Here is a 25,372-nt window from a genome sequence, read left to right as displayed (position 1 = left end):
AAAGCTTCCAACGATTGCATGATAGGACTCGACTGTGGTAGGGTGAAGGCCCAGGACCGGGGGTCATCCTGCAGGAGGGAGATGACAATTCCAACTCTCTGCTGTTCTGAACCAGAAGACCGAGGCTTCAGCCGAAAGTAGAGTTTGCAGCTTTCTTTAAAATTCCGGAACAGGGCTCTATTTCCGGAGAACCGGTCCGGCAAATTTAACTTGGGTTCATCAACTGAACCAGAACTGAGCAGTGTAGTCCGGGGGACCCCGTCTGGGGAGGACAAACGCTGGGACAGTTCCCGGATCATCTGGTAGAGGGTCTCAACATGACCCGCCAGGGCTTGAATAGGAGACGATTTGGTTCCGCTTTCTTCCATACCAACTTCGTCTCCGAAATGTGTGGGCCGGTTATAATGTTAGGAACCCCTCTAGTCGGTACAGCACAACCCGGAGTCTGCTCTGCCAGTCAGGTGTTCACTGGAGCCCCTAGTGGTGGGGACAGACTTGGCCGCAGACTAGCAGAGGGTTGTGAAGTGCGTACTGACTAGGGGGAACCCAGATAAGCGGAGTGAAGTCCAGGCAAGGGTCAAGGGCCGGCAGCAGACAGGGAATCCAATACACGATCCGGGGTCAAGGGTCACAAGCACGGTAGCAAGGTCCAGATACAGGCAAGAAGGTCAGGGTCACAGGATACACAGGCAGGGTCAAAATCCAGGCAAGGGGTCATACACAGGTAATCAGGCCAAACAGGTTTTCACCAATACTAAGCAGGAACAGGAGCAGGTTAGCTGACAGGCAGACTGGACGCTATAACCGGCAGGGAGGCTAAGCCCTTCCTGCCTTATATACAGACTTTGGCCAATCGGGGCTTCGCCCTGCAACACATCACAGCCCATGCCCCGACATTAATTAGCCCACAGGCTATCTTAGCGCATGCGCCCGGCTACCTCACTTGCCGGGGCGCACCGCTTGTTACACTCAGCGTCCGGCCGTTGCCTTGGCAACGGTTGGGCCTGAGAACCGGAAGTGACGCCCCGGTCGTCATGGAGACGGCCGGGACAATCACTAGGAACAGGAAGTGAGTCGCGGCGGTGCCCGAGGCCGCCGCGGCTCCTGACACCTTTCAGTACTCTATTTGCTGGTGATATCCTCATTTTTGTAATCACCATGGGCCTGATTCAGTAAGGATCTTAAATGAAGAGGATTCTTATTTCAGTCTCCTAGACAAAACCATGTTACATTGCAAGGGGTGAAAATGAGTGTTCTGTTTTGCACATAAGTTAAATACTGCCTGTTTTTTCATGTAGCACACAAATACTTGATAGCCTCTTTGTACACTGAAATTTAAAGTTGATATGTGTGTGTGTTACATGAAAAAACAGGCAGTATTTAACTTATGTGCAAAACAGAACACTCATTTGACCCTTTGCAATGTAACATGGTTTTGCCTAGGAGACTGAAATAAGTATCCTCCTCATTTAAGATCCTTAATGAATCAGGCCCCATGAGACACTTTTGCTAGCTCTCCATTCAACTTTAGATGCATATACAGCTGCTTTCTTTTATAAACTCAATATAACAAAAACAGATGTGTTTTCTGTTAATATCTCATCTAACCTTCTTAAGGAGCTTAAACATAAATTTAAATATACATTAGGTATCCAAATTCAAGCCAAAGAAGAAGAAATTATAAATGGTATCTTCCATTATTAACTAATATTACTAACCTAACTAAGGAATGGATAAATTACAAGGTCTCATGGCTGGTCCGAATAGCGGCTATAAAGATGATATTGCTACCTAAAGCATTGTACCTATTTAGGACCATCCCACATCTACTAACAACTAAAAGTATCAATAAATTTTACACTTGTATGACAGCCTTTCATCACCATCACTATTTATTTATATAGCGCCACTGATTCCGCAGCGTTGTACAGAAAACCCATTCACATCAGTCCCTGCTCCATTGGAGCTTACAGTCTAAATTCCCTAACATACACACACAGACAGAGAGAGGCTAGGGTCAATTATGATAGCAGCCAATTAACCTACTAGTTTGTTTTTGGAGTGTGGGAGGAAACCGGAGCACCCGGAGGAAATCCATGCAAACACGGGGAGAACATACAAACTCCGCACAGATAAGGCCATGGTCAGGAATTGAACTCATGACCCCAGCACTGTGAGGTAGAAGTGCTAACCACTTAGCCACCGTGCAGCATTTGTATGGAGTAATAAAATCTAGGCAATTCACCACACCCCCAAAAACCATGGGTCAGACTGAAGCACAGTATGAATAGAATGATGTTGATGAAAGGTTATTATTTGTAACATCCAAGGCAGAGCAGTTGTTAGACACACCTAAATCCACAATAGACAAGCTAAGTTGACTTTAAATGTAAACTATTGGCACAACAACGGCATTAATATATATTTATAACGTTTAATGATATATATGAAGATAGAAACCTTATGTAATGCACTTAAATACAAAACAAATTCCAAATCCCACTATAAGATTTTTATAGATTCCTCTAGATGAGAATTTGTATCCAATGCCACACACTGCCTCTGAAGCCCAAATTAGCCTACTTCCTCAATTAATTATGTCAATATTCCTCCTAAAACCATAAAGGAGGAATTCATTTTGATATAAATTCATCTTAACATGCAAACAACCCAGCAAATCCTCTTCTCAAATTAAGTGGAAAGTAGATTTAAATACTACCTTTACAAAAGAATAATGGGAAGAAATCAGATACAGTCACTGAATATCAAAACTTATACAGAATATGTATAACTCCAAGTAAATGAGATATGACATATTCAGTCTCAAATCAGTAGAAAGTTGTGTTCACTGTTTATGATCATTGGTTTCTGCGGATGTTTACATTATATTCAAATAAACTCATAGGGCCTGATTCATTATGGGAAGGTAAGAAAAAAATTGAGTAACTTTTCTTACTTAAGTTTTCTGGACAAAACCATGTTGCAATGCAAGGGGTGCAAATTAGTTTATTATTTTACACATAAGGAAATTACTGGCTGTTTTTTCATGTAGCACACAAATACTTGATAGCTTATTTGTACACTGAAATTTAAAGTTGATCTAGGACATGCCATACTCAAATATAAATCTGTCCCACATTTTAAATTTAGCTCCCCTTCAATGCAACATGGTTTTGTCAAGGTGCAAAGTTACTAATTTTTTTGCTTTCATTTCTTTAATGAATCAGGCCCTTAATTTTCCACTGAATAATTATTGTGAAAATATTTTTGTTTTGTGTCCAAGACAGATTCGCCAGTGTAATTTCTACTGTGAATGTCTTATTTGTTGCAGACCATTTGAAATCATAACGAAAGTTCTAACACCCATTTAGGGGCATTTGACATTTTTTACATTATGTAATAATTTTCATGGTTTATATGTGTTAGGCTTACAGAGCATCAGTTCAAACACAGTACGAGTAGACCTATATGAAACAATATTTTTTATCTATGCAAATATTAGTAGAAAAAAAATGTAGTGGCATGTATCCTTTATAGAACCCATCCACACAAAGATTCTAATTGTCAGGCTACAGGTTGATTCTAGTTTTGCCCGCTTGAAACTTGCAGACATGCAATGAAAAAGAAACAATAAGCAATTCAAACCCATATCCTCCCAACTTTCTGAGGGAATGTCTGTAATGTTCACTGCTGCCAGCTAGTACCTCTTCATTACACATGGAATTAAAGGGGTGTTTTTAGGCTCGGAAGCACTATGCCCTGTGATACGTGGTCACTCTACATTCATATGCGTGTGCTGAATTCAAAAGTTGGAAGGTATGCAAGCATAGTACCTAATACCTATTGGACACAATTTGTTATTGTATTTCTGATAATCAATACTCCCAAAGTAAGGTACTACACAAAGAAACATTTTTACTTTAGTAATTTCATATATATTAGTAATTTTAGTTGTTTGAAAGATTTTTGTTTAGACCAAAGCACTGACTAACTATTGCACTCATTTATACTGTCTGCTTTTTTATTTCCCTTTTGATTTCCCTGTCAGTCGACTGTTTAGAGGGACAAATAACTCCAACATAGTTATTTGCTTAATTTTGCATAGGGAATGTACACCGATCACCCACAACATTACAACCACCTGCCTAATATTGCTTAGGTCCTCCTCGCGGCGCCAAAACAGCTCTGACACGTCGAGGCATAGATTCCACAAGACCTCTGAAGGTGTCCTGTGGTATCTGGCACCAAGATGTGGCAGCAAATCCTTTAAGTCCTGTAAGTTTCGAGGTGGGGCCTCCATGGCTCAGACTTGTTGTCACAACTATATGTGTACCTGCTATTGTTGGCGCAACTCAGAGGAAGGTGCGGAATCTAATGTGCCCCTGGTATTCACCAGGAACCCGCGCAAGGAAGTATCCGCTGCAGAGACAGACAGGTCGCGGTCCTCCCACGAGTCAACAGCGAGACACAAAGAGGTGTCAGACAGGCCGGGTCCGTAACGTTTTGGTAGTACGAGGTACACAAGGATATCCAGAAGAATGGTGAGACAAGTCGGGACAATAACGTTCAGGAAGCGCAGTACAAAGGGAGAATCCGAATAGGGGTGGTCAAACGGTCCGGGTCAAAGGGTCACAAGCAGCACAAGGATAGTCAGGAACAAATGCAGAAGACTGGAACACACACTAACGCTGGAGGCAGGAAGACCTGATACTCTGGCACTGGTAGGATGGCCAGCGGATGTTTAAATACTGTAGTGCCCCAATCAGAATCAGCGCTGCAGCGCTGTCATACCCAGCGCCGGGGAAATCGCTCATAGCGTCCCTTTGCCTAGCAACAGGGTGCGCTGTCTTGCAGAGGTCGGGTGGCCGAGTGGCCGGAAGTGATGCGTCTGGTTGCTAAGCAACCAAACGCGCTGGCCAGAAGAACAGGCGGCCGTCCTGGAGGGATCACGGGATGGCGCCTGACAGTATACCCTCCTCTTCTTCCTCCTCCTGTTTGAAGGAATCTCTTAAGAACTCTAGGAGCGTGAAGGTCCTGCTTGTCCACCCATGATCTCTCCTCTGGGCCGTATCCTTTCCAATGGACAAGATATTGCTGTTTGCCATGAAGAATGCGGGAGGCCAAGATCCGATTGACCTCGAATTCTGTTCCAGAAGAGGTTTGTATTGGTGGCGGACGACAGGGACGTCGAAAGAATTTATTGAGTACCAATGGTCGTAGTAATGAGACATGGAAAGTATTATGACATTTCAGAGAAGGAGGAAGTCTCAATTCAAAGCACACAGGATTGATTACTTGCAGGATGGTGTAAGGGCCAATAAATCGTGGAGCCATCTTCAAAGAAGGAACTTTTAGTTTCAGGTCCCGGGTGGATAGCCATACTTGGTCCCCTACTTTCAGGAGGGGAGTGGACCTACAATGACGGTCTGCAAAAATCTTGTGATGCTGAGTAGCCGGAAGTGATGTGTCTGGTTGCTAAGCAACCAGACGCGCTGGGCAGAAAAACAGGCGACCTGCGAATTCCTGGAGGATTCCTCTTGTACTGACAAGTGATGAGACAAACTCTGTACAACCTGTGACAAGGTCTGGATCTGATTAGACAGGACCTGGACCGAGTAAAGATTCAACCCGCTGTCCTCCATGATAGAATTTACCTCCGATCTTCATGGGTCGGTTATCATGTTATGGTAACCAGTGCGGCATAAACTTGTAGCACTTAGCAGAAGAGGTCTTCACCAATAGCAGCCGCCTTTCCCATAGAGACTGGTTATGCTCACAGGTACTCGGATGCCCCCAGGACTTACACTCAGTGTAGTACAAGTTTATGGTCACACAGTAGCGCTCAGGTACAGGAGGTAATACACGGAGTAGGGGCAGGCCATTAGGATTAACCCTAATATCCCTAACACCCCTAACCCCGAAAATAGTACTTTCATGTCATAAATGACAGACGGCTCCATCCATTGCCGCCTTAAAGGCAAGTCGCGCTTGAGGATGACGTCATTTGGGGGAGCCGGCAACACAGCGAGTCGTCATCTAAAGACATCTGCATTCCGGTAAGTACTTCTTTTTGCAGGTCGGACTACTCTTCAGTCGGACTACTCATGTCGTGCTGTCATCTGTCGGAGTAATCGGTACCGTGAAACTGACTACCACTGGGTAAGAGAGTTGCGGCGGTGCCCGCAGCTGCTGACATACTGAAGCAAAGATTGCTGAAAAAGTTAATGCTGACTATGATAGAAAGGTGTCAAAACACATAGTGCATCACAGTTTGCTGCATATGAGGCTGCAAATTGGTCAGAGTGCTCATGCTTACCCCTATCCACCACCGAAAGTGCCGACAATGGGCTTGTGAACTCCAGAATTGGACCATGGAGCAATGAAAGAAGGTGGTCTGGTCTGCTGAATCACTATTTCTTTTACATCATGTGGAAGGATGGGTGGATGTGCGTCGTTTACCTGGGGAAGAGATGGCACCAGGATGCACTATAGGAAGAAGGTGGAGGCAGCTTGATGCTCTGGGCAATGTTCTTGTGGAAAACATCAGGACCTGGCGTTAATGTTGCGATTTCTTTCAACCGTACCACCTACCTAAACATTTTTTCAGAGCTAGTACACCCCTTCATGGCAACAGTATCCCCTGATGGCAGTGGCCTCTTTCAGCAGGATAATGCACCTTGCCACACTGCAAGAATTGTTCAGGAATGGTTTGATGACATTACAAAGAGATCAGGGCGTTGACTTGGCCTCCAAATTCCCCAGATCTCAATCTGTGGGATGAGCTAGATAAATAAGTCCGAGCCATGGAGGCCCCACCTCGCAACTTACATGAGTTAAAGGATCTGTTGCTGGCGTTTTGGTGCCACATACCACATATACCTTCAGAGGTCTTGTGGAGTCCATACCTCAAGGGTCAAAGCTGTTTTGGCAGCATGAGTGGGACCTACACAATATTAGGCAGGTGGTTTTAATACTGTGGCTGATCAGTGTATATATAAATACAGTATTTCTGCACTAGTTTTACAGATGTTTCACATAATTAAATCATATTGTTGTTAGTACTTAGATACTTATATTGTCTGCATATTGACCTATGCCGTTACACTTCAAAGTGGCCTACACATAAAAAAGCTGTGGCTAGAAGAGCTGAAAAATCTGAACTGCTATTAAATTTCAAAATTATTGATCGACTGCAGGTTGTTCTAGCCAACCCACTTCAGCTTACGTACATCTGTGTCCCCAGTTTTGAAAAATGAATGCTGTATGTGCTCTGACCCATTTTAAATGCATCTAAAATACTGTGCATTATAAATTTACAAAAAGGCAAAATACTCTTCTCTTTGATTTTTAATTGAGACTGAAATCAACATGTCAAAATAAGTTATACCTATTGGATTTTATGTTTGCTTCATATCTGCTTATTGTGAATGTGTGATTTGTTTAGTTATAGATACAAACACTGAAAAACCCACTGAAGATGTGCATCTTATGGGAGAGAATGCTGTAGTTCAAGTTGAGCCTCCTAAAGAGTCCAGCTGCATTGAAAAGATGGCAGAGCCCTTACGCACCTTCCGAGATGGGTGGGTTGCATACTACAATCAGTCAGTGTTTTGGGCTGGCATGGGTCTTGCTTTTCTCTATATGACTGTCCTTGGCTTTGACTGCATCACCACTGGGTATGCCTACACACAAGGTTTGAGTGGCTCTGTTCTCAGCATCCTCATGGGTGCATCTGCCATTTCAGGAATTATGGGAACTGTAGCTTTCACCTGGCTGAGACGAAAATGTGGTTTGATTCGTACTGGATTCATCTCGGGAGTAGCTCAGCTCAGCAGCCTTGTTCTTTGTGTGGTCTCGGTCTTTATGCCTGGAAGTCCATTGGATCTTACTATCTCTCCTTTTCAAGATATTGGTATTCACTTCCTTGAGGATGAACCCTTACCCACAATTTCTCCAGTCGGCAGTCCTGAGAAGTTCTTCACAACCAACATGCAAAACCTTCTGAGCAACTCCAGCTCAACAAGCAGTAACCCTGATGTTTCACCACCCTTGATCTCCATCAGTTTGCTCTTTGCTGGAGTTATTGCAGCCAGAGTTGGTAAGTGAAATCAAATATATTTGTGATTTTGTAAATTAACATAGATTTAAACAAGCTATTGGTAATATTGATATTACTACAGGTAACATTACTTTAGGTGTTCACAGCTCACAAGGCTGTAGCAAGTAGAACTAGGTATTGAACCTAGATAACTCACTGGGTCTTAGTCCTAGAGAACTCTCCTTACAGTACCTCTAGTTTTTGTTAGTGTATTTTACACACTGGGTCTGATTCACTAAGGAAAGTTAAGCAAAAAAGTTTTCTTACTTAAGTTTTCTGGACAAAACTTATTTAAATTTTACCTTTACAAAAGAAGAATGGGAAAAAATCAGATACAGTCACTGAATGTAAAAATATATCAATCATTCTGAAATGCTCATAAAACTTATACAGAATATGTATAGATCCAAGTAAATGATATATGACATATTCGGTCATTTATGATCATCAGTTTCTGTGGATGTCTACATTATATTAAAATAAACTCATAGGATCTGATTCATTAAGGAAAAATAAGCAAAACATTGAGTAAGTTTTCTTGCTTAAGTTTTCTGGACAAAACCATGTTGCAATGCAAGGGGTGCAAATTAATTTATTATTTTGCACATAAGGAAAATACTGTCTGTTTCTTTTCCTACTATTGGTGGACACTGCAAGACATTGGGGTATAGTAGGTGGGACTAGGAGTTTAAGCACTTAATGCTAGATTTACTAAGAATCATGTTTACCACCCATCGCCGGCGGTTTAGTGGTTCAAACCGCCGCATTTACTATAGGGCGGCTTGAGGCTTCAATTTAAAATGACTGGAGATGTATGGCGGATTGATAAAGCTAAACCGCCGGTGGTTTGGATGAAACCGCTATCAAAACCGCCATCCAAAAGACAGGACAGGACAGTTTTAATACCTGCCTCAGAATGGCTTGATAGCTTAAATATGCTGTTTGAACTATTTTGCCATTCAGAACATTAGAGAAAGCACCATTGACATTTAAATTATGTTGGCAATCATTATTTATTGATTAAGGGGCAAAATTAATTAAATATTAACTTATGAGGGAATAAAACATTTTCATTATATTAAGGGGATAAAATTATTTAATTATTATATTATTTGGACAATATGTCATGACAAATTGTGCAACATAAATAATTATATCCACCATTAACAATCAGTTAATAATATTATATTTTCACATTTTCTACATAATATAATGCTATAATAGTGTCCCTTTAAAAAAAAATATTAAATTCTCTCATAAATTACTATTACATTTATTTTGTCCCTTTAGAAATAAATAATGATTTTCCAAATGATTAAAATATTAATGGTGCTTTCTCTTATGTTCTGAATGGCAAAATAGCTCAAACAGCATGCAATTTGATCAATCTCGCCTATTGCAACCACCTCTTTCATTTTGGCCGTTTGGATGGCTGTTTTTGCGGCGGTTTTGAAAACCCCAGCTTAGTAAATCCAACTGTTTGTATGTTCATTATTGTCAAATCGAGATGCCGGTTTGTAAAGTGGTGGTTTTGAAAAAATGTAATTTCTGACCGTTTTGACGGCGGTTTGGGCTTTAGTAAATCACCGCTGGAAAACTAGCTGAAAGTGGCGGTTTGAGCAATCCGCCCGTTAGTAAATCTAGCCCCTAAACTTGTTTGATCCACTCGCTCCTTCCCTACTATGCCCCTCCTCTCTTGTAGATACCTCAGGTTTTTTAAAGTGCCTAGGAGATAGGTCACGTTGGTATATGTTTTTGTTTTTATTTTCCCTTCCAGCACAGTGATCGATCCTAAAAGACGTGAATAGGTTGGCTCTATTCACCCTGGGTCCCTGCGAAGGTAAGCAGCAGTCTGGCTCACTTACCTTGCACCTCTTTGCCGGCAGTCCTCCCCAAGAAATGAACAGTTGGGGCCATACTTTGTTTGCCATTAGGGCTTTCAGTGCCAAACTGAAGAAATCGGGCTGCTTATTCAGCCACAGTTAACTTTAGTCGCGTGGGAGGGAAGCTGCAGCGACACCCCGTCCGATGGCGTCCGGCAAGTTTCCCCACCCCTAGATTACGAGTTACTAGTCCAGTTCCCATTACGAAGGTTCCTACCTACAGCAGTCCCCCTTTGTCCCCTCAGGCACAAGGCACTTCAGGAGGAAATCCAGAAGTTGCTGGCAGCCGGGGTTATTGTTTCCGTTCCAGTGCAGGAAAGAGGACAGGGGTTTTACTCCAGCCTCTTCCTGGTGCCAAAACTGGATGGGTCATTATGTCCAATCTTAAATCTGCAGTCTCTAAACAGGTTCAAAAGTTCCGGATGGAGTCCCTTCAGGCTGTCATCGCCAGAATGGAGCAGGGAGAGTTCCTGGCTCCATAGACATCAGGGATGCCTATCTGCATGTTCCTATATGGAGGGGACACCATTGTCTTCTCTGTTTTGCGGTAGGAAACTCTGACTTCCAGTTCAGGGCCCTACCTTTCGGTCTAGAGACCGCTCCTTGAGTGTTCACCAAGATCTTGGCGATCATGGCGTAAATCGTGCGCCAGAAGGGAGTCACAATAGTTCCCTATCTAGACGACCTCCTTTTGAAAGCGCCGTCTGCTTTGCTATTATCTCATAACATCCAAATCACTATGTGGTTTTTGAAAGCACACGTGTAGATTCTGAATTTACCCAAGTCATCAAACATCCCGGCAAAGCGAATACGCTTTCTGGGACTCATGTTTGACACAGTGACCCAGAGAGTATACTTACCAGAAAACAAGGTCCTTGCACTTTGCGCAAAACCAAAGCACTCCTGGTGCGAAGAGTGGTCTCTCTCCTAAGCTGCATGAAACTCCTGGGAACGATGGTATCAGTATCTGAGGCAGTGCCTTTCGGACAGTTCCACTCTCGCCCTCTTCAACGGGAGATTCTTCAGAAATGGTCAGGTTCCCATGAGCATTTAGACAGGCAGTTCATCTGCCTTTCAGAACCGACTCGCCTTTCCCAAACAAAATCTTGAGAAGGTTCAGTCCCTTAGGGCCAGCTCATGGACCTTAGGTACGACAGATGCAAGTCTGTTGGGTTGGGTAGAATCCCTGAGATTCCAGGGTCTCCACCAGGAAGCCACACTCTCAATCAACGTCCTGGAACTCAGAGCGGTGGACAGAACATTGACGCAGGCACAGTTTTTGTCAGGGAAGCCTCTGCATCTTCAGTGAGACAATGTCACAGCCGTGGCGTATATAAATCACCAAGGGGGAACTCGCAGTGTAGGGGCCATGCGGGAGATGGCCAGGATCATGTTATGGGCGGAGCGTCATATTCCCAGGATAGCCGTGTGCATTCCCGCCGTGGAAAATTTGGAGGCTGACTTCCTCAAAAGACAGAGGGTTCACCCAGGCGAATGTTCCCTCAACAAGCAGATCTTTGCTCTTATGGTGGAATGCTGGGGCAGGTCGGAGATCGATCTCATGGCCTCCAGACTAAACTATCAGGTTCCCCTATACTGCTCAAAGTCTCGAGACCCTCAAGTGCTATTCACAGACAGTGACAGTCACATGACACATGACAGTCTCATGGCACTTCCGGTTAGTATACCATTCCCGGCCAATACCCCTGCTTGCGCGGGTGCTAAAAAAGATAAAAAGAGAGCCCCTTAATGGCCACACAGGGCATGGATCTCATACATCCTGAATCTGGCAGCGGCACCCCCCTTCCATCTGCCAATGCGACCAGACCTTCTAGTTCAAGGGTCCTCTTCTCTGCCACTCTTTAGATCGTCTAGCTTTGGGGGCGAGGCTGTTGAACTGCTATTTCTCAGGGCCAGGGGTTTTTCATGGGAGATTATTGGTACTCTAATCAATGCCAGGAAATTGTCCTCCTCAGGCATATATCATCGGGTCTGGAAGGCATACATTCTTTGGGGTGAGGCCCAGGGCCTCCACACATCCAAGTTTAATCTTCCTCGACTGTTGGCCTTTCTGCAGGCCGGTCTGGATAAGGGACTCCGTCTTGGGTCCCTTTAGGTTTAGGTCTCAGAGCAAGCTAGCGGCGTACAGGGATGTTCAGACCTTCTTGCAGGGGGTGCTTTATGTGCAGCCCCCTTTCGTTCATTCAGTAGCACCTTGGGACCTCAATTTAGTGCTCAATGCACTTACGCAGACTCCATTTGAGCCTCTGAGTTCGGTGAACTTACGGCATCTCACTTGGAAGACAATGTTTCTTTTGGTTATCTCTTCAGCTCGTAGAGTGTTGGAGTTAGCAGCGCTCTTCTGCACCTCTCCTTTTTTAATTTTCCACGAGGATAGAGTGGTACTTCGTACCAAACCCGCCTTTGTTACAAAGGTAGTCTCCAGGTTGCACTTAAATCAAGAGATTGTGGTCTCGGCTTTCCGTCCTTCTTCTACCTCTTCCTCTTCAGATGATGAGTTACGGTTGCTGGATGTGGTTCGTGCTCTTCGGAAATATGTCGACCGCACAGCTTCTGTCCACATGACTAAGGACCTTTATGTTCTTTACGGTGCTCAAAATCGGGGTTGGCCGACTTTCAAGCAGTCTCTCGCCTGCTGGATCACTTCAACTATTAGACTGGATTATGTTTGGGCGTCGCCACCTGTCCCAGTATCGCTAAAAGCTCACTCTACCAGGGCTGTTGCCGCTTCTTGGGCGCACCTCATGGAGCTTCGGCAGAGCAGTTATGCAGAGCATCAACATGGTCATCTGTCCACACATTTTCCAAATTCTACAGGTTGCAGTGCTTTGCATCCTCTGATGCGACTTTTGGGCGCAGAGTATTGCGTGCAGCCATTCAAGAGCATTCCCTTCCTTAGGGGCAGCTTTGGTATGTCCCCAATGTCTCGCAGTGTCCCCCAATGGTAGGAAAGAGAAAATAAGATTATTACTCACTGTAAAATCGATTTCCCTTACTCCTTTGGGGGACACTGCGCACCCTCCCTTGCTCTGTATTTAGTTCTGTTGTGTAAATGTTTATAGTTATTATTTTTGTTGCCCTATGGGGCTCCCCTTCCTTATACGCTTGGTTATACAAAACTGAGGTATCTACAGGAGAGGAGGGGCATAGTAGGGGAGGAGCGGGTGGATCAAACAAGTCTAAGTGCCTAAACTCCTAGTCCCACCTACTATACCCCAATGTCTCGCAGTGTCCCCCAATGGAGTAAGAGAAATCGATTTTACGGTGAGTAAAAATTTTCTTTTTTTCATGTAGCACAGAAATACTTGATAGTTTATTTGTACACTGAAATTTATAGTTGATCTAGTACATGCCCTACCCCAAATATAAATCTGCCATCACATTTTAAATTTACCTCCCCCTCCAATGCAACATGGTTTTTGCCTTACTTGCTTACTTTTGCGTAACTTTTCTTAATGAATCTGGCCCTGTTACATGAACTTTATATAGCAATGGCTTATACATTTATAATATGCTATCAATAAAAAACCTTAGCTGCTCCAATATGATATAACATTTCCGCTTGTGTAGTCCAAAGTAATAACAAAAAAGATCTAGTCACAAAGAGGCGAAAATCCTCTGACCTCAGATTGGAATAGGTTCAGTACAACAGGAAAAGTCACATATTGCTGGTGCACAGTTAATTGGAAGCAGTACACCAGTGTTTTTGTAGTCTGTGCACCATACACAAACACAGCATACACAAGATATGCTTGCATTTTTTTTAATTTTATTTTGTACAACACCTGAATATACAGTAATGGGCAAAGAAGGATGCATAAGTATAGAGAAGTGCACAAACACATGATGATACACATATATATGCTTCTAAACATGAATACAGGTATGTGACCTCTTATCTGGAAACCCCTTATTAAGAAAGTAAAAAAAAAAGGAAATTATTTTTGCAAATTTTTGTAAAGTTTATTTGTAATCAAACACAGACATGATCCCCATTCTTTTTATGTTAATATTGCTAATACATTTCACACCAGTCAATGACCAAGTTATTTTTGTTTCACATTTTGGTATATAATAATATTTCAAGGATCCACTTAAGTGAAAGAATAATCATGCTATTAGGGCACAATGCATATAGAGAGAGAAAAGAGAAAACATAAGAGGCACTCCAGTCCCTTATCAGTAAATTCCATATATGAATAAAACTTGACTTTTATTGTATACATTTAAAAGTGCAAAATATTAAAAAGTGGTAAATTGTGTGTATGTATTGTGTTAAAACAAACACCCGACAACAGTACAGGGAAAAAAATTCCTTGTTAAGACATCAAGAGAAAATTCCCTTCATTATTAATCTCCTAATACGATATCAAAATCTCTTGATGTAGTATATACTGATACAACTAATTTCCAAAGTAGTTCTGAAAGATAAAGAGGTGATCTCAATAAGCATCAATTGCTGTATAGTATAGATTTAACTGAATCACATCTCACAGTCTAAAAACCTATATTATAGATTTCTCTGATAAATATATATAAAGCGCTGTATAACTTTATCTTGAATATATCATCACTACTCATATGAGTCCCACACTCTCTTAACGTAAAGGAGACTTCTCCCAAACATACAGGGTCATAGGTATGTCACATAGCCTCAGTATTGCATGAGCGTGTAATAGCGCTACTCGCGTGTGCTTAGTCCATAGATATATTTCTATCATTCCCTTGGACTGCCTATAAAGTTATAGTGACCCCCATTCCCCTTCCATATAGGTGTGTATAATAACAGTGTAGCGCACAAGACGTGCCGTTAATGAGCGGTTGGAGCGTTCACTTGGGACAGGAGATCAGTGCCTGTCTGTGTTGTCGGGTGTGAGTGGCGTCCTAATGACGTCACTAAACCCCGACGTACGTATATGGAAGGGGAATGGGGTCACTATTGATTCTTATTGAGATCACCTCTTTATCTTTCAGAACTACTTTGGAGATTAGTTGTATCAGTATATACTACATCAAGAGATTTTGATATCCTATTAGGAGATTAATAATGAAGGGAATTTTCTCTTGATGTCTTAACAAGGAATTTTTTTATGTATACAATAAAAGTCAAGTTTTATTCATATATGGAATTTACTGATAAGGGACTGGAGTGCCTCTTATGTTTTCTCTTTTCTCTCTCTATATGCTCTATGTTTAAAATTATTGAGAGTGCACCATATCTATCTTTGGACTAATTTTGTCATAAATAAATAGATAACGAGTCCCACCTGTGTGCGACCACATCTCTATGTCACTTTGATACTATTAGGGCACAATGCCTGCTTTATTAGCCTGCTGGCTGACATTTTGCACTTATTTTTCCATAATACATTGAAAGATAGCAGTCTAGGATTGAAACATTGCTTATACCGGCGGTTCCCAAACTGTGCGCCATGGCTAACAGGGGTTCCGCGGGCCAGCCATGGAAAAAACAAAACAAAAACTTACAAATCCGCCGGGCGCCGGGACCCAGCATCCTCCTCTCTCACGCAGCGTGAGAGAGGAGGATGCTGGGTCCCGGCGCCGCGCGGATTTGTACATTGACAAGCTACATGAGAGAGGAGGATGCTGGGTCCCAGCGCCCCGCGGATTTGTAAGTTTTTGTTTTGTTGTTTTTTCCCTGGCTGGCCCGCGGCATCCCTGTGGCAGAGGAGGGGGACAGCGCAACAGCGTGGCAGAGGAGGGGGGCAGCGTGACAGAGGCAAAGGAGGGGGACAGCGTGGCAGAGGAGGGGGACAGCTTGGCAGAGAAGGGGGACAGCATGGCAGAGGGCAGAGGAGGGGGACAGCGTGGCAGAGGAGGGAGACAGCGTGGCAGAGGAGGGGGACAGCATGGCAGAGGGCAGAGGAGGGGTACAGCGTGGTAGAGGGCAGAGGGGGGGGGACAGCGTGGCAGAGGGCAGAGGAGGGGGACAGCGTGGCAGAGGAGGGGGACAGCATGGCAGAGGAGGGGGCAGCGTGAGAGGGCAGAGGGGGCAGCGTGAGAGGGCAGAGAGGGCAGCATGAGAGAGGGCAGAAGGGGCAGAGTGTCTGGATGCAGAGGGGGCAGAGTGTCTTGATACAGAGGGGGCATTTTTGTATACAACTAAATAAGTATTTCTGTCCTGACCTAAATACTTATTACATTTTTTTGACCCAACTACTTCTAAAACAGGACTGCTCGGTAATTATTTTGGAGGGGTGCCTTGAAAAAATTATGGAGACTCTAGGGGTGCCGCGAACTGCAAAAGTTTGGGAACCACTGGCTTATACAATGAAGCTTTTATTTTTTGTCAATTGAATTAAACATTTTTGTGTTGTTGACCTAAACATTATGCTGCCCATACAATACATAAGTAGAATTAGAGTATTGGAATAGAATTACTCATATTTCAGATATGCCTTTTTTTCTATGCATCAGACTTCCTGTTTGTATGAAGCTTGGCTCCTTAAGAGTACAACAACTTGTAATTGGCTTAATAACAAGATTAAACAAAACATTTTCATATTTGACACATTTGTGTACTATGTTTAATGATCTTTTAATGTATTATAAATAAACATTTTTTTTCAGGCCTTTGGTCCTTTGATCTGACTGTAACACAACTCCTTCAAGAAAATGTCATTGAGTCTGAAAGAGGCATTATAAATGGTGTCCAGAATTCCATGAATTATCTGCTTGACCTTCTGCATTTCATTATGGTGATCTTAGGGCCTAACCCAGAGGCTTTTGGTTTGCTTGTTCTTCTGTCGGTGTCTTTTGTTGCCATGGGTCACATGATGTATTTTCGATACGCTTACAAAAATCTACAAAAGAAACTGTTTTCTTGCCCTTCCTCTGACCAGAAAACAGTGCACAGTGATCAGGAACATGGAATTGCCTCCGTTATTTAAATTGGCATTATGTTAAGTAACCTTTGATTAGCTTGTGCTGTGTTAATGTCTATGTAAAGTACAGAAGAGATTCAGTGAGACAGATAATGGGAATTTTATAACAAAGCCTCAATGGTCACAGTTATAGGCATAGTTATGTCTATATATAATAATTATAGATGTAAGTTTGTCTTCCAATGCCTCTTTACATTGAAGTTTTGTTTTGCTTTGTGCTGTTAATGTCTTTATGTGTGCCTCTTAGTTCCATCATGCATGGTGTAAAGGTGCTTGTGTGAATGGGCTCTGCTATTTTTCAATCAGTAATCCATTTCTGTTCTTATGTATATCCTGTTCTTTCGCTGCCAAGCCTTAAAAAAACAAAATGCACATCATGTAGATTAAAACGGATTCACTAAGCCAAAGAACTCATAATGTAAAAAAAATATCAACATGTAACATGTGGTTTTTTGTTGTTTAAAAATTATGTTTTATTTTATGCTGGTTGGTTCATTATATTATATATGATGGTTCATTATATTATAGAAAATTATTTGGATCTTTGAGGAACAACAATATGACTGTTAGTAAAGCTTCAACTTTCAAATGCTTAACATTATGTATGGTAACATGAGTTATACTTTTACATTTAAAATGTTAGATTGCATTATTCCACAAACAAGTGAACTCACTTTATACATTCTAATATATTTATTAACCATAATGTCATACTTACCAACTTTCTGCGATTGCTTTCCGGGAGCTGACGTGGGGGAGGTGGGCGTGCGGGGGGCGGGGTTCCAAAATTGCTTCATTTTGGAGCCGCCCCCCATGACGTAATGACGCAAATGTGTCATTGTACAGTGGGGGGGGGGGGGCAAATGCAGCGATTCCCGGAGAATCGCGGTATTTTGGCCCTAATTCTGCAGATGCGGGAGATTGCCATACTCTCCCGGGAGTCCGTGAGACTCCCCCAAAATGCGGGAGTCTCCCGGACATTCCGGGAGAGTTGGCAAGTATGCATAATATTACATATTATAAGTGCAAATGTTTAACTGTGCTGTAACCGATAAAAACCTGTTGACAATTTGTTTTGATTATTCTAGCAAGTTAAATATTAACATTTTCAAATCCACAGTGCAAATGCTATTGTGGTGTCACAAGTCTGTTCAAATACCCTCCTTTCACATCTCATCCACCTGTGTGTCCTTGTTTCTTGCCTCCTGCATGTGTTCTACAACACTGTAATGTACCCTGTCTATTATGTCATATGCACAGTTTTATGCTTCCTGAATTTCCAGTATTTTGCCTATTGGTCCTCTACAACTTTCATATGCTCTACTTCCCACTGGCACTGCAGATTTTTGTGCCACTTTATAAATAAACAATAATAATAATGTTTATGTGTAAACAAACGGAGTTGCAGGCCTGCACGTCTGCAGAGGTGCAAAAGTGTGCACCACCTAATAGGAGGATTGTGGGAGTTTGCTGTCGAGTTTGGATTAGTTGCCACACTTATGCAGCCAAGTGCAAAACCCAACTATTTTTGTGGAACAGAAGTATTTAAATGAGTTTTCCACCACCTCAAGTGACTGATATTATTATTCATGTAATAATTTTAATGGGATGCATTTTCCAGTTTCCTGTTGAACTTTTGTTGAAAAGAGCGCTTCTAGGCATAGTTTAACCAATGTAATAAACTGTAAAAAAAGACACAAAAGTGATACATATAATATCCTCTCACTTTCCTAAATTAAGGTACAATATAAATGTGATAAACTAAGCAGTATTTAAAAGAAAAAAAAGAAAAAGTTGAAAGAGAGTGGAATATGAAGTGATGTTTTCTGGTCTAAATACAATCGGCAGACAGGTATGCACACTTTCAGAGATAAAAAAAAGAAGTGTGGTCCAAATAAATATTATTATAATCGTTTATAGGGTGCAACAAATGGTCTGCAATGTTGTACAGTTGATAAGCAACAAAGGCAACAAAACAATACATAGTATTACTGGACAATACAGTTAACAAATAACAATACCACTCTCAGCACAGCTAATAATAACCTAAATGGCCAATGGGGTTCAAGCTGAAACCTGTGCCCATGAGCTTGGGCATGACTTACATGACCAGAGCCACTTACAGAGGTGTGAAGACAATGGAGAAATGGAATCAAGGGGCAGAGAGTTGCAAAGTGTAGCTGGTGAGCTGAAGCCATAGATAATGAAAAGATGAGGAACAGGAGGAAGAGGGCCATGTTCAAGAGAGCTAATTATCTAAATGGAAAGGGGCAAAGAAATAGTTGGGACATGGGGATGAGTTAGTGTAAGGGGATCTAAAAATCAGAAAGGAGGGGTTGAAGCAAAAGTGGGTTAGATGGAGTATGAAAGATGGTGAGGTAAATAATCCTTAATAAAGGTAAATTATATGTTGTACTTTTTTAACAAAAAGCCTCTATTTGTGAGTTCCATGTACCACAGAAAATATTCTGTTGAAAGTGTTTGCATTACAGTTGCCACAAGGGAACTTAAATACCATGGTTTTCTGCTCAGGAAATGGCTGGTTTGCAAAGTGACAGAATGGCCCCGAGTGTGACATTTTAATGAATGGGCAACACTGTTCCCTGTAAAACCACATTGATTTGGTTGCCAATAAAAAAAATAGTAGACATTTCCATAATGGTGTATTATTAACCGTTAAATGCATGGTCCATATCCTTTGTAAATGAGACCTAACTTCATGGTAATCTTCATTGTCATTTTTTTCACTTAATCTGATGTAAACGGATATTCAAGCAAACTGTACTAGACTTGTAGAACACCTAAAGTAATACTCGACAAAGCTGGTCTTAAATAGGAAAAAAAATGTAATGGCATGTTTCTGGGAAAGCTGTATTTACTTACAAACATACAACTGTGGGTGTGGATGGTGTACATTTTTACAGGTCAAAATCTACATTTTTTTATAATAATTTCAAATCCTATCCAGGCTCAAACAAGGAGAATAGATTGAAATTCACATGAAATTGATAGAAATCGAATCAGTAACTTTACAGTAATCACCTTCTGTATTTACTTTTTATGGGGTAACGGCATTGATGATTGTGTAAGCACTTTTATACAGGTAATTTTTCACATATGTTTCTTAACATATTTTAAAAGCTTTCTATGTGCCATATATGTTGTAATAGAAAAATATCACAATCCCATCTCTTTTTACAGTATTTAATAAATATAACATTTTTGGCAAATAGGTCTTTTGAACTGCTTTTTGTTACCATATATTAAAAAGTCAAGTTCTTATTACCATTTTTAATTGGTGGCGTACTCTTGGATGTAGGGTGTATGATAAAGCAATTTTTTTACAGGGTGGGGGAGGGGTTGCAAATGCCCTATTTACTGTTTTATCTGTCTGTGACACTAGTTTGGAAATTAATTTGTCTTTTAACACTGAGGGACTCAGGAACTAGTGGTCACCTGTAAATGTGTATGGCTGACAGGATTAGCAGAATATGGTGTACTTTTACTACATTTGCAATAGTATTAGAAGTGAACAACACTTTATGCTTCACCACTTCCAAAAGGACAGGGATGGCTATTGTCAAAGACCAACTTTTTAGAAGCATGCTCTATTGAAGCATGTTTCTTGCCAAAAAGTGCCATAATCACCAAATATGGCACAATCCCATCAACATTCAGGTATCACAATCTGGAAAGAGGTGGTATGACTGGGTATACTAGATGTGGCAGAACTTCATCAAATAAACAGTGTAGTTACCTGTGAAAAACTTGTTATGCTATCAGTGGATGCACCTTGTTACTAGAGGTTAGCACTGGTTCCTATGGTGTGCAGGGTTCAATGAATGTCTGGTCTTCACTATAGTACACACAAAAAGTTTATGGGATTCACTATGAGGTGACATTATGATAGGAAACAGATAGTTAGAGACAGGCCAGGAAAATGGACATGTAGTACAGGTTTGAAGTGTGAATGCTAGTAATATGTCAGGGTCACAAGCAGACTGTGCATAGAAAGAGTCATGAAATAGCCAGGCCAGTAACTAAGATAAGCACATAGAAGCATAGATCATGCTTTATGGAATTACATATGTGAAAACTTTTTAAGCAGAAACAGAGTATGTACATCAAAACGCTGACCCATGATTTCTCTTCAGAATTATACAGGCTTTCCAATCAACCAAATTAAACAATCTTCCGTAAAAATAGAAATTTGTTCCACTAATCTGTTGTTGACTGCCAATGAGAAATAGCTTGTGAGGAGATTTCTTGTGATTTATCACAAAATGCTTGAGGAGAGAGATACGGATGGTATTTATATGTTGACACAGAGATCAAAATAGGTCAGATGTCTAATAAATTCCATAATTTCATATGGGTCAAATAAAAAATAGAAGCATGTTTGATAGAAAGTACTTTGAGTTTGATGTGCTTGGGGGAGATATACTCCTGGACAGGGGCAGGCTGGGCCGGTCCCATAGTGGGCTACCTTGGGCTGGGTCACTGGGCCACCTGCATTTTTTTCCAATAAAATAGGCTGCTGAGTTGAGTCTTGTCCCCCAGGCTAAAATGTGCCAGCCCTCCACTGCTCCTGGATACAAAAAGGATGCTGATCGATGATGTATATCAACATATGTCTTGTGACATTTAGAAGGTTCAAAAATAACATCAAAAGCAGGCATGCTTAAAGAAGTAGTAACATGGGGCCTGATTTATTAAGGATCTTAACTTGAGAGACTTCTTATTTCAGTCTCCTGGACAAAACCATGTTACAATGCAAGGGGTGCAAATTAGCATGCTTTTTTTAAAAATTTACGTCCTTGTATTATTGTGCTGGCGGGTTGACGGCTGGATTGCGTCGGCAGCAGTAGGGTTTATGTGTTTTTTTAGGGGGGGAGGTATGGGGTTAATTTTTTTTGTTTTGTTTTATAACATTAACTATTTAGTGGCGGGACCGCCAGCTGTAATGTCATCATTTTAAACATGTCGGCAGAATGAATCTCACCATTTTGGAGTCAACCATCGACAAATTTACTGTCACCATACCGTCGTACCAAACTCAGGGCCCCAGGGGCAGTTCCAGACACCTTTTAATCCTGGGACTCCTCCATTCTATAATGCAGAGGATCAGGACACAAGGATGATGGCACCCGAAAGCAGACATGTTTCTACCCGTTCCCTCCCTCGAGCTGGCCAATACATATGCACCGTGCCTCCCCTCTCCCCTTTACAAGATCACTGGTCTTTTTACTTGCTGCTTTGCTGATCCTGCAACCTGACATGGACTTGGTGTCCTCCAACCTCCAAACTACTGAATTTGCGCTATTTTTGCATCTGGCCACCGCATCGGAATTTGAACACGAATTGTGCCAGATGTACTACATCTACCTACCTTACCCATCACTAACTATCACTTGCGGCCTTCACAACTCTCCATCCCTCCCGGCTACTGCCCAGTCCATTCAACACGTTATGACACCAGGCACCCAAACCTGATTATGGCTTCTACCGACACTTGGCTCCCAGAACTCAGACTGCAGCCAGTGCTTGCCTTGATACTTGGGGTTCCCTGTGCTGCACAGCAAGTGATTCCTCTTGCTGGATCTGTTCCATAGTCACATACTGTTGGTGTGATCTCCCTCTCCAACCTGGACTTGGTGATTGTCTTCCTGGATTACTGCCTGTAGCCTATCACTTGGACCTCCGTAAACCAGTGCAATTCCATCACCCTGCACCACACTACTCAGTCAATGACCACCCTGTCGCTGCGGCCTCAAACCTGCCATCTCCGGGTCCCTGCCTCCACTGCCCACTCTGATTGCCAAGCCCCCCTTTCTTTCCACCACTTATCCTCCCCGCCACTTATCCTGCCATTTCTTTCTTGCTGCTCTTCTACATTCTCATTCATCCCTCCTGCTACTCTGCTGCCTCTTCAAGCAACCCTCCCACAACTGCAATTCACCTGGATGCTACTTCTCAATCAACTCCACATACTATACAATAAGCCCCCTGCTGCCACCGCTACCTACTCTATGTTACCGCAATCTACTGTTGAACTCCACCTGCTGCTCTTGGGACTTTTAAACTACATGAAGTATGAGCCACCTATCCTACTTTTCTCTGTCTGGAATCCTTATCTGAAGTGCCCACTACCCCCATACTACAGCATTTGTCATAGGTCATAATAGACAAAACCTTTGTGCTAAACCATTGTTACATTTAGTCCTGTACCCCACATTTAGTCTGTACCTCACATTTAGTGCTGTAACTGTTATGCACATTTTGTCGCTATCCAATAACGATTATCGATTTGTGGTTCCAACGCACAAAGATTTATTCTCAAAAAGTAGCAGAATAATTCAACTGAAATAATAATAAGTACAGCCGCTCCTTATCGCAGGCGCTCTGGATCCAGTGAAGAGTCATTCAGGTCTGAAGTCTGTGGTCAATATGACTGAACACTAGATGAAAAGCTCCTGCTTATATGCAAACAGAAATACAGTAAAACAATGCAGATGGTGTGGCTTGCTTCTATTGGTCCAGGCTTCAGGAAAGTCCAGGGGATTGCAGATCATAGGCTAGTTCAAACGAAAGAATCCAAAGGTGGGGGTCATCCCTGTGCTCCTTTCTTCCTGCCAAGACTCCAGTTACAACTAGTCCATTAGCATTTTATAGTCCGCATCATATTAAAGGTTTATTCCCTAACATCAATAACTTGAGTATGCAATGTGCGATCCCTTCGCCGAATGAACCGGACAGCTGCTGATGTAAAGGGGATCAATATGATACCAGATATGACACCTTTCCTTTAACCTGTACCATATGTATTTCTAATATGCATATAACTTATAGTATTACACATAAACACTACTATATTTTGACATAAATAACTGTGTTGCAACTACAATTAATGTGTACTATTCACAGATGTGTGTGATTTTGCGAATGTATACAAAAGTGTAAAAACTGTTATTGCCACGTGTTGCGGCTGGACACACCCTTCCACACCGTAGAGTGCTCTACGCATATTTTCAGACAAAGTCAACCAAGTTTGCTGGATATTAATTGAAATGACTTTATCCAATTTGCTGACTTCGACAGCTCCACCCTTTGATAGTGTAATAAACTATCACATAATCACCGTTTCAAGTTCAGGATTATACAGCACTTCTTCACAGACCATGATCTCGGCATCTCTCACCACCCTTTTAGTCTCGTTTTCAGTGTTTCTCCCAGAAAACTGTTTTCCACACTTCAACACAGTAGGAACACATTTGACACATAAACCAATTGCTAAGATGACACCCAGTATAAGGAGAAGGAGCTTACCTACACTAGCAACCATTTCCTGTACCCACTCCCCCAGACCAGAGAACTATTTCACAGGGTTCAACCACGAGAACCAAGCTGTCACCTTTTCCCCGACCTCATATAATGAAGAATTATGGTTCCTTCGAAATTCCCATTTCAGTTGCAGAATTTTATCCATCTTCCGGGCTCTAACCTCTTTGGGGTCATCTGTATTATTGGTGATGTATGTGCAACATTTTACACCATACTGGGTGGCCAAAGTCACACAGTATCCACCAGTAATAGAGGTGAGATAATTCAGTACCAACCTATGTTGCACCAACTCCTTCTTGTACGCTTGTAGCTCCCTTCCAGTATACCTGAAAGTGTCATCATACATCTCAGTGATATTGTCTATCAATTTAGCTAGGTCTTGAATATATTTAAAGTTCCCCGAGCGGTCCTGGTGAGGTCTAGAGCAACCATAACTTGAAAACCAGCGGTTTCACTAATCAATGTTTTAGCTATGGGTTCCTCACCAGGAATCATATTTCTCTTGCCACGGTGTTCATACTGTGTGTGTATGTATGGTGGTGATGTAGTCTTGTGAATACCAACTGTTGCTTCATGAGTAATAGTCATGATTTCAGGAACCAGTTTACCTAAGAAACACAAGCCCTTGGAACTCGGAGTCACCCAGGAATAAGCTTTTCTCCCACAAACCAAGTACACATCATCAGGGAGAACATAAGGAACAGAATGCCCATTAATTATATCACATAAGGTTTTGACAAACTACCCATGCCTAGTGCCTCCATTTGTTCAAGACACGTGTCAGCATGTATGACATTCTTACAATTACCTATAGAGACCTTTCCAATGGATACTTTCTTATGTTTAGTTACACACCCTAATTTGTGGTGTCCATCAACAGTCCTACCTATTGGTGACCTTGCAAGTCTTCCTCCAAAATGAGTGTGGCGAGCCATTGTCTGATCTGATAGGTTAGCTTCCCAATTCTCCAGACGCTTTGCATAAGAGATGTTTAGGCACAGTAAAGATCTGTCTAAGGAGTATTGTCGAAGCTTCAGACTAGGGGACATAGTGTTATTGTACCTCCCTTCTATGGGCCTCCCTCCCCTTAATTTTAGTACCTCAGAGATGTTTAGTGGGAATGG

The 25,372-nt window shown here is 42.0% G+C and overlaps 1 protein-coding gene across 2 annotated transcripts in view; it reads left to right on the top strand.

Moving 5' to 3' along the window:
- SLC40A1 (solute carrier family 40 member 1) overlaps window positions 1-25,372 on the top strand; it is a 69,333-nt gene that overhangs the window by 33,911 nt on the left and 10,050 nt on the right. The window contains exons 7-8 of one of the 2 annotated variants that reach the window (XM_075180018.1): window positions 7,445-8,098; window positions 16,594-20,137. In XM_075180018.1, the coding sequence (XP_075036119.1) occupies window positions 7,445-8,098; window positions 16,594-16,913 (974 nt within the window). In that variant the 3' untranslated portion in view covers window positions 16,914-20,137. Of the gene's footprint in view, window positions 1-7,444; window positions 8,099-16,593; window positions 20,138-25,372 lie in introns of those variants that run through there. The other variant, XM_075180019.1, reaches the window with a different exon arrangement.

This window comes from Mixophyes fleayi, chromosome 7 (genome assembly GCF_038048845.1).
Source record: "Mixophyes fleayi isolate aMixFle1 chromosome 7, aMixFle1.hap1, whole genome shotgun sequence".
Classification (NCBI taxonomy): domain Eukaryota; kingdom Metazoa; phylum Chordata; class Amphibia; order Anura; family Limnodynastidae; genus Mixophyes; species Mixophyes fleayi.
This window is presented reverse-complemented; position numbering and strand designations above follow the sequence as displayed.